Raw genomic sequence first — 13,755 nt, forward strand, 5'->3', positions numbered from 1 at the left:
TCCCACCACGGTTGGGGTGTCTGGATCGACGAGCCCATTCATTCAGTCGCCTCGTATTAACTGAGGACCTGCCCTGTGCCCGGGAGTGTGCCACGCCCTGGGGAGCAACCGTGAGGTCCCGGCTTCACGGCGTGGGCTCAGCAAGCCCGGTCCCTCCCGCGGCCTCCCCGTGGGCATCTCTGCGGGACAGCAGGTGGGCACTGCGTTCCCACAGCCTGGCCACCGTCTGCCGCCCTGCTGGACCGCAGAGCTTCTTGAAGGGACAGCCCAGGTCTGTCCTTTCTGTCTCCCCCAGCATCTAGTGCTGGGTACGCAGTGGGCTCTTTATAACCAAACGCGTGAACGGAAGGGACGGAACGGACAGCGGGCTCCACGGGAGACGAGGCAGAGGAGGACTGAGGCAGCGTCAGGGCTCCCCAAGCCAGGCGAGCAAGTCCTTGGTCCAGGGGCCCACTCACTCCTCTTTGCCCGCCAGCGAGTAGGAGCGGATCCAGGGGCTGGGGACGGACAGCCGGGGGGCCAGGTTGAGGGACGGCAGGAACGCGGACAGCGAGCCCTCCAGCAGGTGCGGGTTGCCGCACACGGCGTACTCCGTCTTGCACAGGTACGGGCACTTGGCGAAGAAACACACGTTGCTGGCTAGAGGCGGAGAAGGAGAGCTGTAAGAGGAGGACGCACGCCGTCCTCCTGCCCCACGAAATCCATGAGGCGGGAAGGGAAACCCTGAACCCGCGGCTCGGGGGGAAAAGGCCGGGGAAGAAGAAAACAGCGCCTCCTCCCGATGTAGGGGCTTGTGGATGCTGTTAAACTGAACATCCTGGGGACCAGCTCGCAAACGTCTCGGAGTAGAGACAGTGTGGGGGCAGCCTCGCTGCATCGCGCCCGCGCGGCCAGCCCGGCCTTCATTCGGATGGGTGGCATCTGATTCGGGGGCGGCCGGCATCAGAGTTCAGGGCCCAGGCTGGTGACCATCTCATGTCCAGCCGTCTCCCATCCCCACGTCACCTTGTGTGACGCCCAGGTGGCCCAGGGTGCGAGTGTCTGATGGCAGCATGTAGCCACCTGATAGGGGATGGGGCCACCAGCAGGAGGTCAGACCACACTGGCCAACCACATTCTTAGACCCAGAGTGTTGCTTTGGCCAGAAGCCTACCTGGAGAGATAAAGAAAACACTCTGCAGGATTTCATTCTTGGTGACCTCCAGGATTTCCTTGGTGACATTGACTAGCCTCCCTACGGTCGGTGGTACCCGTCGGAAGTCCAGAATCCTGAAAGAGGGGGAGCCCAGTTCAGATCTGGGGGATGATCGCCCACTAGAAATGGACCTGCTGCGAATTCCCTGGCGGTCCAGTGGTTAGGACTCCGTGCTTCCACTGCAGAGGGCACGGCTTCGATCCCTGGTCGGGGAACTAAGATCCTGCCCGCAAGCCAAGCGGCAGGATCCAAAAAAAAAAAAAAAAATGAAAAGAAAAAAGAGAAAGAAATGGACTGGCCTTCTGACCACACCCAGCTGAGGGCAGGGGTCTCCGCAGTGCAGAGCTGACCGTGCCGAGGGCAAGCCTGCATCTAAGGGGAGAAGGGGTGGGAAAGGAATCCTTATCCCATGAGGCCTCCTGGGCAAAGCTTCCACCCTCCAAGCTGTGTCCTAGCTCAGTGCTTCTCACGCTCCAATGTGCACATGAGTCACCCGCGATCTTGTTCAGATGCAGCTCTGAGTCAGTGGGTCCAGGGTGAGGCTGAGAGTCTGCATTTCTGAAGAGCTCCGAGGGGGTGGCCAGGCTGCTGGTCCCCAGACCACACCTCTAGTAGCAATGACAGGCAAACAGAGGGAGCTAGGAAACTGAGGAAGGTGCTCTCACCTTTTAGTATCGTGACCTTGAGACCCTTTGGGGAAATGGCCGTGGGCACGTTCTCCCCACTTTCAGGGCAGGAAACTAGAGCCAAATCACAACGTCAGGTTCAGGTGTAGCTTGGGCAGTCTGGCAGGGTTAGTTTTCTTACTAAGTGACTCTTTTCATTACATACATTAAAAAGCCTTGTGGGGCTTCCCTGGTGGTGCAGTGGTGAAGAATCCGCCTGCCGATGCAGGGGACACGGGTTCGATCCCTGCTCTGGGAAGGTCCCACATGCCGTGGAGCAACTAAGCCCGTGCGCCACAACTTCTGAGCCTGCATGCCCTAGAGCCCGTGAGCTGCAACTATTGAGCCCGCGAGCCACAATTACTGAGCCCACGAGCCACAACTACTGAGCCCGTGTGCTGCAACTACTGAAGCCCGTGCGCCTAGAGCCCGTGCTCCGCAACAAGAGAAGCCACTGCAATGAGAGGCCCCCGCACCGCAACTAGAGAAAGCCCACATGCAGCAACAAAGACCCAACACAGCCAAAAATAAATAAATAAATAACAAAAAAGGCCTTGTGATTTTCGATCCATGGGGATGGATGGGTCGTGTTGGGTTTGAAGGTGTTGGGACCCACGAAGAAGATGAAGTGCCAGGAAGAAGTGGGGTGGGGGCAGGGTCTCCCTGGGGCGCCCTCTGGGGATTGGCCTCCGCAGTCAGCGCCGCCTCCCTGGGGCCAGACCCTACCTGTCCAGGTGGAAAGCTGCAATCTCAGCGTTGTGTCTCTGAAAATCAATGAAGTAGAAGAAGTCCTCGGGCGTCTCTTCATCTCGCAGCTGTCTGGAAGGAAGGAATCACGCCCTGGACTCAGACCTCAGCTGGGGGCCTGAGAAAAGAGCTCACACACATGACCAGACGGAAAGGAAGACACGCCTTTATGCTTTTCAGGGAGGCACAGATGATGGGACAGCACATCAGGAACAGCCCGTGGCTCCCTCGGCTGGGGAGACCCGCAGGCGGAAGGAGCGAGGCTTCTTGCAAGACGCGGACCATCCTGGAGGCCCCCCGGTGCCAAGCCTCCTTCTCGAGCAGCTCTGGTGACGGCCGCTGATTCTCTGAAAAGCCCAGTGGTTGGAGGGAAGAAATCCACTCTTCCGCAGATACACAGAAGACAGGGCACTGGCTAACACACCAGAGGTTGTGTACACCCGGGGGCCAAGGATTAAGAGAGGTGGGGTACGAGACCGAACTTTATAAAAGGAAAAGTGCCCTACAGGTGCGATTTAGCATGACTGACACGGAAGAGCGAAAAGTTCTGGGTCTGTGAATCGACCGTCTACTCAGAGGCACCTCACCTGGGTCGTGAGAGCGGGTCCTGCCAGAGATTGAAGGGAGGCTAATGCAGAGGATATGTACTTATATACAGTCAAGAATCCCTACTAGATTCCTGCAAAGCACCATCCTGCCTGGTCGTGAAGGGCCGGCTGGCTATGTACGTTTAGGTGCCTCCCAGTAACATGAAGGGCATCCCGACTGCTGGCCCAGGTTGACTGGCCTCAGTGCTGATAATCCTTGGAAGAAGGATGATCTTCGAATAACTTTATAATCCACTGTGCGGGGCTGCACGAGGGCTGCGAAAGCAATGTGAATGTAAATCAGCGTAATGTTGTGTAATGAGCTGTAAGTGCGCAGCGCCCGAAATGGAAACAGTGACGGGCGCTTTGTCCCAAACACCAGCCAGTCCTGGAAACCACGGCAGGGGGCTGCCCGGAGTGGGCACTCTCCTTTAAAAGGTGCCGCCACACTTAGAGTACAGCCCAGGCCTGACCCAGGGCTGCTTAGAGCATTGCCGAATGTCCAGGTCAGCAAGGACTGTCCGTGTGTCCTCAGCTCGTTTGCATTCCTGAATTCTGTATGTAAGAATACACAGTCTGGGAATTCCCTGGCGGTCCAGTGTTTAGGACTCGGCACTTTCACTGCTGCGACCCACGGGTTTAACCCCTGGCCAGGAAAAAAAAAAAAAAAAAGGTAAAGAAAAAATAAAAATAAAAAAAAAAGAGAGAATACACAATCTCTGGGATGCCCTTTAGAATTTTCTAAACCATCATTTCTTCACTTTTGTATGGCATATTTAGGCATGATTTTAAATTTGAAAATCATTTCTCCTTTACGTCGGTACTTCCCAAAGCTTGAGAAGCACAGATGTATTTCTCATTGCATCTACTGAATTATATTACATTAAAAGTATAATCTTTGTGGTCATACTTTGTATTACCCAAAGATAAATTTCTACTTTCCTTTTTTAAAAAGGGATAAATGCTGTTTACTTGTAGAAAAAAAATGCATGCTTTTTCAAGAAATACATTTTAAAATGATACTTTGGCTTGGGACTAAATTTTAGAAAATGCAGATTAAACTTTGTGTTATGGCGTGAGCATAGATCAGATGGCTTTTGTGACCTAATGTTGGAAGCTTTTGCATTATACTCAGGGAGACAGCTGGTTCAGTTGAGCACTTTTTGCGTTTTGTTCATAATTGACAAGGCAGAGAAGAGATTTCAGGCTGTTACTTCATGGGCTTTCTTGCAAATAAAACACTACAAGTGTGAGTAGTTTTTTCTCCCCCAAATAGAGCTCATTCACTTTCTATTAGCTTCCAGTTTTAAAAAATTACAGACATCTTAATGTGCCACATATGAATATTGCTCAGAGAATGCAATTCGTGGATCTGGCGATAAATGGTGAATTTGCAGATTTATCATTATTCTGACGCTTCTCTTTAACGTCTCGTGTTTCTACATCAGTGTTCCTTCTGCTTCCTCTCTAACTGATGCTCAGTTAGGACTCTACATTAAACATGCACGACTAACCATAACGATCATTTAAAACTCTCCAGTGGCCCAAACACGACGGTGGCTCTGTGTTCAGCTGAGTGGCACCCAAGAATCTTGTGCCTGCTTCTGGACCTGGGCTGATTGCCCTGTGTGTGCAAAGCTGTCGCTCTCTTTTAAAAGGAACACAGTTCTTTTTAGTACTTGATAGGCTTGAATATAAGATGAGACCCCCCCCTCCCCAAACTGTCCCTCAGAAAAGGGAGTCTTTCCATATTCAAGGGCTCCCTCTCAGTTTCTTTATTTTGTTTGGGACAGATTCATTCAGCTGAGATGCTGCTTTTATTACCTGACTGAACTGGTTAAAACAGGCTGCTGGTGGTGACGGGGCAGAATTTAACGTGGATTTAACATTGACCCCAAACTTGACTCCAGCGATGCTGAGGACCAATGTCAAAAATTTTGGACAAGTGACATGTGAGACTGGGGTGGGGGGGGGGAGCAATATTTCCAAATCTCGGTATTGTTTTATATGATGAGATGTTTCTTCATCGGTAAATTAAATACAGGCAGACATTCCCTCGTTTCATGTACATCGTTATATATTTATTTATTTATTTTGTAGTACTCTGTTTCTTTTCTTTTTTGAATTTTATTTCTTTTTAATACAGCAGGTTCTTATTAGTTATCTGTTTTATACATATTGGTGTATATATGTCAATCCCAATCTCCCAATATATCGTTACATATTTAAATTGACCAAATAACTAGATTTTTAGATTTTCACATGGAAAAATGGAGGATCTCCTTGTGTGGCAGTGGTTTTCAAGACTGTCCTTGCCTTGGGATTAGAGGGGGCCCCCAGACCAATCCTATTGGACCCCCTGAGGGTGGGATTCAGGCATCGGGGTTTTTCAAGGCTTCCCAAGTGATTCAACGCACAGCTGATGTATTATAAAGCTCTCCTTAGTACTTTATATGCCTAAGTATGTAAGTGCTTAGTGCTTAATAAGGGTTTTTGCTAGGGCAGTGCAGGGATCAGAGCTAAGACTCTTTATTTAGTGCTCATTCGACCATCAGACCCACCTACAGGGCCTTCAATATGCCTCTCTGTTGTCGGAAGTTTTGGAATCTAAGTCAGCCGAATGGGATTCCACCGGAAGACCGTGCCTTCTGGCAGAAAGCATGACTTGGGTAACAGGACCCCTCCTGGGCCATTTTCTCTTGGGCGTGTCATGTCCAGGGGACCATTCCTGATTCAGGAATCTCAAACCTCTGCTGCAGACCCTTTGGGGGCCAGGAACCCATACGCACACCAAGCTCTGTCCATAGACTGAATACATATTATTTCACCCACACAGACACACTATAAAATTTTAAAGGCATGTGTTTGCTGTCGTTACGAATAAAATAGAAATTAATTTAAAAGTGTGATTGGCTGTAGAGAACAAATGTATGGACACCAAGGGGGGAAAGCGGGGAGGGGGGTGATGGTGGTGGGATGAACTGGGAGATTGGGATTGACATATATACACTAATATGTATAAAATAGATAACCAATGAGAACCTGCTGTATAAAAAATAAATACATAAAATTAAAAAAAAAAGTGTGATTGGCTTCAGGGGAGCCTTTCTTCATGGTCTAGTTTTTCAATCAAAACAAGTATTATTATGTAGATACCTCTAACCTTTTTGAGGGTCCTAGCCCTGGAAAAAAGCAAGGCTCATTTCTGGAGGTAGAGTGTGAATCTGGCAGTCCAGCTGCCTGGTTTGAATCCTGCTTCCACTGCTTGCAGCTGGGAGGTTGGGGCGAGCTGGCCTCTCCCGGCCTCAGTGTCTTCATCCATAAAGTGGACATTATTAACAGTCCCCGACTCAAAAGATAGTTGATGATCCAAAGGCACAATGCACGTCAAGTGTGTAGCAGAAATACTAGCAAAGACCCAGCTCTTACTATTTTGAATCATTATCACCAAAACAGGTGTATGCTTGTGCAGATGGCCCCAGAGAGAGTCTATAAATGCTTGGCTTAAAGATTTTAGACCACTTTTATTCATTTTTGGTCAGAACTCCCCCAGGGCTGCCACAGCTGTGCATATGGAGGTGAGGGAAGCACTCACTTACCTCATAGGTTTGAACATGGCCTTCCCGAAGTCCGAGAACCTCAGAACCAGTTTGAGGTGGACCCCGCTGGGTTTCACGACTGTTTGGGGAGAAGGGGGAGTTAACGATGCTTCTGGGCCCAAGCTCCGGGCTGTGATCATTTCCTCATTCAGTAAACCCAGCCCGTTGCTTCTCCTCGCCCTTCTTCCTTGAGACCCTAAAGGGCAGGATTTGCTCTCAGAGCCGGCAGGGTACAGTTCATCGGGTCAGGCCGGGGAGAGTGTGTCCGGGGAATCAAGACAAAACTTCCTCTGCTGTTACAGGGAAAGGGCAAGACAGTGCAGCTTTCCCCAGAGGGACACTCGCTGAAAACCCCAAAGGATGTTTTCCTAAGAAGAGCTGACCCCTTCCTCTTTGCTTCAACTGTGCCTTAGAGACTCTGATTATGCCCCCTGTTACATGGCATTAGACTTGGTTATTGATATCTCTTCCTACGTAAAACTGGCCACCTGGGCTGTGATGGGGCTTGGTGACACCTGAGGTGCACGTGCATGATCTTGACAGTGGGTACTGCCTCCTGATGTGTGTCCTGGGCACCGCCCTCGCCTGGCCCTGCCCCGGCCCTGCCGTCAGCCCCGCGAGGGGCGGGATAATACCTCCCTCACCTTTGCCTTCTAAAAAGTGGCAAATGGCAGGGGCGAAACTAAAGAAAACGGAAGCCCCAGGCCCTACAAACTTGTGTCTTTAACAAGTCGTGACACACGGAAATTTCTGACGTGTTCTCAGTTCATCGAGGTCACTGGAGGGGGCTCCTCGTGGCCGGCAGTGGCTGGTGGGACCTCAGTGTCCAGGCACACCTGTACCCAAGTCACAGCGCCCTGGCAGGGACCGTGCTGTATCTCACGCCTATCTTTTTGATTCTACTCATCATTTACCCCAGGGGGTCTCAACCTTGGCTGCATGAGGATCACCTGGAGCGTTTTTATATAAAATGCTGATGCCTGGGCTTCCCCCTGGCAATCGAATCAAAACCCCTCGGGTGGGGACCAAGACGCAGCAATTTTTAAAGCTCCCTGGGTGACTACTCTGCCGCCGGGTTGAGAACCACCGTCCTGCACCATTGCTTCTTAAATCTGAAAATGTACTCTAGTTCCCTGAGGATTTTGTGAAAATCCAGATTCTGACTCAGAAAATCAGGGCGGGGACTGAGATTCTGCATTTCTGACAAGCTCCTGGATGGTACGGAAGATGCTGGGCCAAGGACCACATGCCGCCCAGCAGGGTCCTACCCAAGAGCTCCTCTTAAATGCCGTTTCTTTTGTGCGGGAAGGTGGGGAGAAATGTAGGTTCTCAGAGATGAGGCAGAGGGACTCATGCGCCGCAGCTCCTGACGGATCCCCGTGGAGGGGACAGCTGGACCTCCACGTTGCTGCCAGGTACTGGGGTTCTCAGGGCAGTGAGGGGATGGAGGGGGATGGAGGTGGGGCGGGGCCACGGTTGGGCCAGGGCATGGGCGTGGCGTGACTGGGGCGCGCGGCCAGGGCCTGGGGCGGGGCCGGGAGTGGGGCGGGGCCGGGGTGGGGCGGGGTTGGCGATGGGGCGGGGCCAGCTCCCGGGGCGGGCCGGGCCGGGCCAGGGTGGGGTGGGGTCGGCGATGGCGCAGGGCCAGGGCCCAGGGGTGGGGCGTGGCCGGGGATGGGGCGGGGCCACGGCATGGGCGTGGCGTAGCCGGGCGCGCGGCCAGGGCCCGGGGCGGGGGCGGGGGCGGGGGCGGGGACGAGGCCAGGGGCGGGGGCGGGGCCGGTGATGGGGCGGGGCCCGGGCCCGGGGCGGGCCGGGGATGGGGCGGGGCCACGGCATGGGCGTGGCGTAGCCGGGGCGCGCTGCCAGGGCCCGGGGCGGGCCGGGGTGGCCGCGGGCGGGGCCAGGCCACTTACTCTGGGTGCAGTCGCAGGCTCCAAGCAAGGCTTTCTCGTCCTGACTGTAGTCTGTGAAGGAGGAGCAGGGCGCTGAGAACCCTCGACTCCGGTTCAGACACCGGAGAATCCGGTTCAGAGGGGTAGCCTGGAAGGCAGCCTGGGGCCCTTGCGCATTCAATAGGGGACCTCCCCGAGCCCCATTTGGGGCCGCAGCCTCCCAGCCTGCTGCATCCAGGCCCCATGCTCTCTAGCCCTTCCGTGGACGCTCCAGCAACAGCTGGTGGGGAAACCGGTGCTGGCTGGTGTCTGCAAATCCCTCAGTGTGTCCCTTAGGCCGGCGTAGTGCTCGAGGCCTCAGGCAGCAGGCCACCACTGGGTCGTCGGCCAGGTCACTTTTAAACTGTCCGAGCCTCAGTTTTCCCATCTGTAAAGCGGCAGTGATAATGTCTACATCACGAGGTCACTGTGTAAGAGGGAGTCGCCAGATTCAAAAGGAGCACTGGATCGGTGGTGGCCATCGCCTTTCTGTAAGCTATGGAACACCTCCTGTGCCTCCCTTACGGGGTTGTGATGAGATCACGGTTGTAAGATCTCTTTCAAAGGGAAAGAAATCACTGTCTGTGTTTTTCTTCTTCTTTCTCTCTTGGGTGTCAGAATCAACCCTTTACTCTTTCACCCTGGAGCCTGGCCTGATTGGGGTTTACCCAGCCTCTCTGGGAGAGAGTCAGTCCATCCCGCCTGGTCCTGTGACCCTCACCAGCGCTGATGGTGGGAAGGTGCCTCATGTCGTGGAGAAGTTTGCTGACGACAGGACTGGACCGGGAGTACAGGCCGTGGCGGCTGATCCCCAGGTGGAACTGGACCCAGCTGGTCTCCAGGCGGAGCTGCAGCGGGGGATCCAGGGAAGTGAGATTCAGCTGCTCCTTGTATATCTTGTGTCGCCTGAAAGAGCAGGAAGAGTTTTTCTTCAGCTGGGGGAACAAGGGCGCAAAGACCTGCCGAGGCGCCTTGTCTGGACTCTCCGTTCTTTCATTCATTTGGCAAGAGTATGAAGCACCTGATATGTAGGAGGCTTGACGCTGTGCTTAGGGTACCATGGGGGACAAAGCGGCCACAGGGCTTCCCTGCCCTCAGAGAGTTTACAATCCAGTGAGCGAAACAGGCAAACAGTTACACAGTGCCACACACACACCCACAAATACCTAACCACAGACCATGACAAATACTGTGAAGGAAAACGGCAGACAGTTAAGAGGCAAATTAGGGTCCTCGTATAATCTGGGATCTCAGGGAGTGATCCTGGGCCTCTTCCGGCACTTTCCCATGAAGAAGTCTGTATTTTATATTTCCCAATATTTCCTGACCTTAGGAGTCAGGAGGTAGGAGAGAGAAGGTAATTGATGAGAATGAAAAGAATGAGGGTCAGGATTGCTAAGGAGAGCTGGAAGCTGAGTGAGATTAATCCCTATGTCCTATAAGAAAAGAAGAATTAATTAGCCATGTACTGTTGGTCCTGCTCAGGAAACTTTTCTGCCAGGATAAAAAGAAAAAGCTGAAAAACAATGCCACTGCCATGCAGAGGCTCAGAGCCCAGTCTGGGAGACAAGCGGTACGTCTATGAAATCATCAGAGCAAAATATAAGGCAGTTGTAATCAACTGCTGGACATGTGCTCAGGCAAAAACGCCTTAACAGGGGCTTCCCTGGTGGCGCAGTGGTTGAGAGTCTGCCTGCCAATGCAGGGGACACGGGTTCGAGCCCTGGTCTGGGAAGATCCCACATGCCGCGGAGCAACTAGGCCCATGAGCCACAATTGCTGAGCCTGCGCGTCTGGAGCCTGTGCTCCGCAACAAGAGAGGCCGCGATAGTGAGAAGCCCGCGCACCGTGATGAAGAGTGGCCCCCGCTCGCCGCAACTAGAGAAAGCCCTCGCACAGAAACGAAGACCCAACACAGCCATAAATAAATAAATAAATAAATTTATATGAAAAAAAAAACCTATTAAAAAAATCTTAAAAAAAAAGCCTTAACATTTTGGGGAAGGGAAAGACGATTATATGGTGAAGTAGCCAGAGGAAGACTCCGATGGGAGAAAGTGGACTTCAGCTGGATCCACATGGGTGGTGTTTGGATTGAAGGGGAGACGTGGGGTGTGCTCTTGGATTGGGGACAACATGGACATTACGAGAGGCAGGCGAGGGACAGGTACATCTGAGGATTAGAGAGGAAGGATGGAGAAAATAGATGGCTGAGTGAAAAGATGGAGGTCTTCTGACTGGAAAGCAAGGCGAGTCGGCACGTGTCATCTGGCGAGGTGAAGCTGACCGGGGCGGGCTAGGTGGGATTATGGGGCAGGGTTTGGGTGCCCCTATACATCCGTATTTCTCAAACCGTGATACCTTACCTCTGAGGCCTGTGGTGGGGTACATAACAAAACAAACACGGCCGATATTTGGTCTGTCAAACGTTCTCACTGGTAAATAGTTTTAAAAATTCCTTTTATATTAAAATAAATATAGACACGTTATGGGGAGGAAAATGAAACAATCATTTTTAATAGAAAACAGTAGTTTTCCAAGAAAATTTTACTTGGTCACCTCAGACTTTACCTCCAAGAGTCCAGACCCTCAGGAGGGAATGGAGTTTTGTTTTGTTTTCTTTTGTTCTGCACTCACCTCGCCCTGTGTGAATACAGTCAAATAATAACGCTGTCCTGGGTGAAAGTCATTTGTCTTGAGGAAGAGGCTCAGTTTTATAAACTGATGTGGAAGGAGGGATGTCTGGCGGCTCTTGGTCCTAGCCTTCTTGGTACCTGCTCCAGGGTCCTGGTGGCCTCTGGGTGCCCCTACTTTTGGAGACCTTCGCCTTATACCATGTCAAACATATTAAAATCCACCCCTCATTCAATATTTTTTGCTATCCCTTTTGAAAGTTTTCTTTTATCATTCTGAATCTGTTAAGAATAAAGTATCAAAATAAACAAACAACAACAACAAAGAATAAAGTATCTAGTAATATAACGAAGTCAACAATACCGGGCCAAAGTCTTTCTAGAGCTTCCATCAAGGAGTCCTGGCTCTATCCCTTGGATTTATGCAGAACAAATTCCTTCCTTACATTGTAGCCTTGTAAATATTTGAAGATGGATGTCATGTGACCTCAGTTCCCATCTTCAGGTTGAGTTTCTGCATTCCCTTCACCACCTTCCCAGGCCACGGTGTGAATCCATTTGTGATTTTGGTTATGTGGATCTGTTTCCCTCTTCTTTCTTTCTTTCTTTTTTTAAATATTTATTTGGCTGCATCGGGTCTTCCTTTTGGCACTCGGGATCTTTCGTTGCGGCCCGTGGGCTTCTCTCTAGTTGTGATACATGGGCTCTAGAGCACATGGGCTCAGTAGTTGCAGCGTGCGGGCTTAGTTGCCCCGTGGCATGTGGGATCTTAGTTCCCCGACCAGGGATCGAACCTGCGTCCCCTGCATTGGAAGGCGGATTCTTAACCCCTGGACCACCAAGGAAGTCCCACTTCCCTCTTATTTCTGACACCCAGAATGAAATGCAAGAGCCCAACATGGATCGCCCAGTGCAGAGCAGAAGAGGATAATTACCACCCCCATTCAAGATGTTTTCTTTCTATTAAGGTAGCCAAATAATGAATAAATGTGGAGAAACCACATCACATATCTCTGAGAAAATAGAGATGTTGTGGTTGGCAGAATTCTAGAACTGGCCTTCAAGGTTCCACGCCCTCATCTCTAGAACCTGTGAACATGATGACCTGTCACTCCCAGGATTATTCTATGTTGCGTGGCACAGTTGACCGGGGATGAGGAGATTATCCAGCAGGGCCTAATGTAGTTACATGACTCTTGAAAGCAGAGAGTTTTCTCTGGCTGGTAGCAGAAGGAACCGAAATGTCTGTCGATGGATGAATGGATAAAGAAAATGTGGTATATACACACAACGGAAGATTATTCAGCTTTAAAAAAGAAGGAAATCCTGCCTTTTGCAACAATATCAGTGCACCTGGAGAACATTAAGCCGAGTGAAATAAGCCAGACACAGAAAGACAGACACTGAGTGATCTCACTTCTATGTGGACTCTGAAAAAGTCAAATTTAATAGCAGCAGAGAGGAGAACAGTGGTTGCCAGGGGCTGGAGGGCGGGGGAAACGGGGGGATATTGGTCAAAGGGTGCAAAGTTTCAGTTGTGCAGGATGAATAACCCCTGGGGATCTAATACACAGCATGGCGACTCTAGTTAATCACACTGTACTGTATACTTGAAATTTACTAGAAGTGTAGGAGATCTTTGTTCTCCAAAAGGAGGTGAGAAAAGATGGCTGGGACGTCCCCCCAAGACAGCAAGCTCTGGGCAGGCAGCCTTCCAGCTGGGGGTGGAGGGGAGGCTTGAACTACTGGTATAATTATCCAAAGTGTCTCATGTTAAACTGCTTCAGTCCTAGCAGTTTACTAGGTCTGCAGGCCACCGGCCAGCTCTTCCTTACTTTATTCGCATTTATTTTTATTTTAAAAGAGAGCCGGGCCAGGCTCTAGTTCCCAAGGCTACTTTGAGGCTTAAACTCTGGGACTGCTCGACTCCCTTGGGAGTCTGGTGGAAAGACTGCAAAGTCCTGAGCTGAGTTAGTCACCCTGAGCTAGAGCAGCAGAGAGAGAAACAATGATTCTGGGATTTGGGAGCAGGGCTGGGGAAGAGGTGGAGTTTTCTTAAGTGGAGCTGCAAGCTGATGGGTTCCAGCTACAACAACAGTCCAACAGCAGGGGCTCCAGCCTCCAAAGAGAAAAACAAATGTGGCAAATTGAGTGTAACTTCCGCAGGAGGACGACTCGTTCTTGAAAACGTTCATGTTTACTGTTGGGTGGGGATGCATAGCTCTCTGGTTAGCGATTCTGCCCTTTCCAGGGCCAGTGTCACAGCCTGGGCGGGGGCGGGGGGGAAGCACAAAGAAAGGGCATCACGGGGTCCTTCCCACTGGGTTTTTGTTTGCTTGTTTTTGGGTTTTTTTAATGGTTAAGGTAGAGCTGCTCAGAGTTGTCTATTTTCTTT

General features: G+C 51.3%; 1 protein-coding gene across 5 annotated transcripts in view; it reads right to left on the reverse strand.

Annotated features, from left to right (window-relative positions):
* FAM20A (FAM20A golgi associated secretory pathway pseudokinase) overlaps window positions 1–13,755 on the reverse strand; it is a 47,395-nt gene that overhangs the window by 3,829 nt on the left and 29,811 nt on the right. For all 5 annotated transcript variants that reach the window (XR_014257827.1, XR_014257828.1, XR_014257829.1 and 2 more), the window contains exons 2-7: window positions 9,449–9,633; window positions 8,710–8,760; window positions 6,794–6,872; window positions 2,587–2,679; window positions 1,154–1,269; window positions 459–639 (exon numbers count right to left, since the gene is read on the reverse strand). Coding sequence is in view for 2 of the 5 variants with exons in the window: in XM_082442937.1 (XP_082299063.1) it covers window positions 459–639; window positions 1,154–1,269; window positions 2,587–2,679; window positions 6,794–6,872; window positions 8,710–8,760; window positions 9,449–9,633 (705 nt within the window). In the remaining 3 variants the exon portion in view is untranslated. The remainder of the gene's footprint in view (window positions 1–458; window positions 640–1,153; window positions 1,270–2,586; window positions 2,680–6,793; window positions 6,873–8,709; window positions 8,761–9,448; window positions 9,634–13,755) is intronic.

Source organism: Balaenoptera physalus (genome assembly GCF_965194825.1).
Source record: "Balaenoptera physalus genome assembly, chromosome: 20".
Classification (NCBI taxonomy): domain Eukaryota; kingdom Metazoa; phylum Chordata; class Mammalia; order Artiodactyla; family Balaenopteridae; genus Balaenoptera; species Balaenoptera physalus.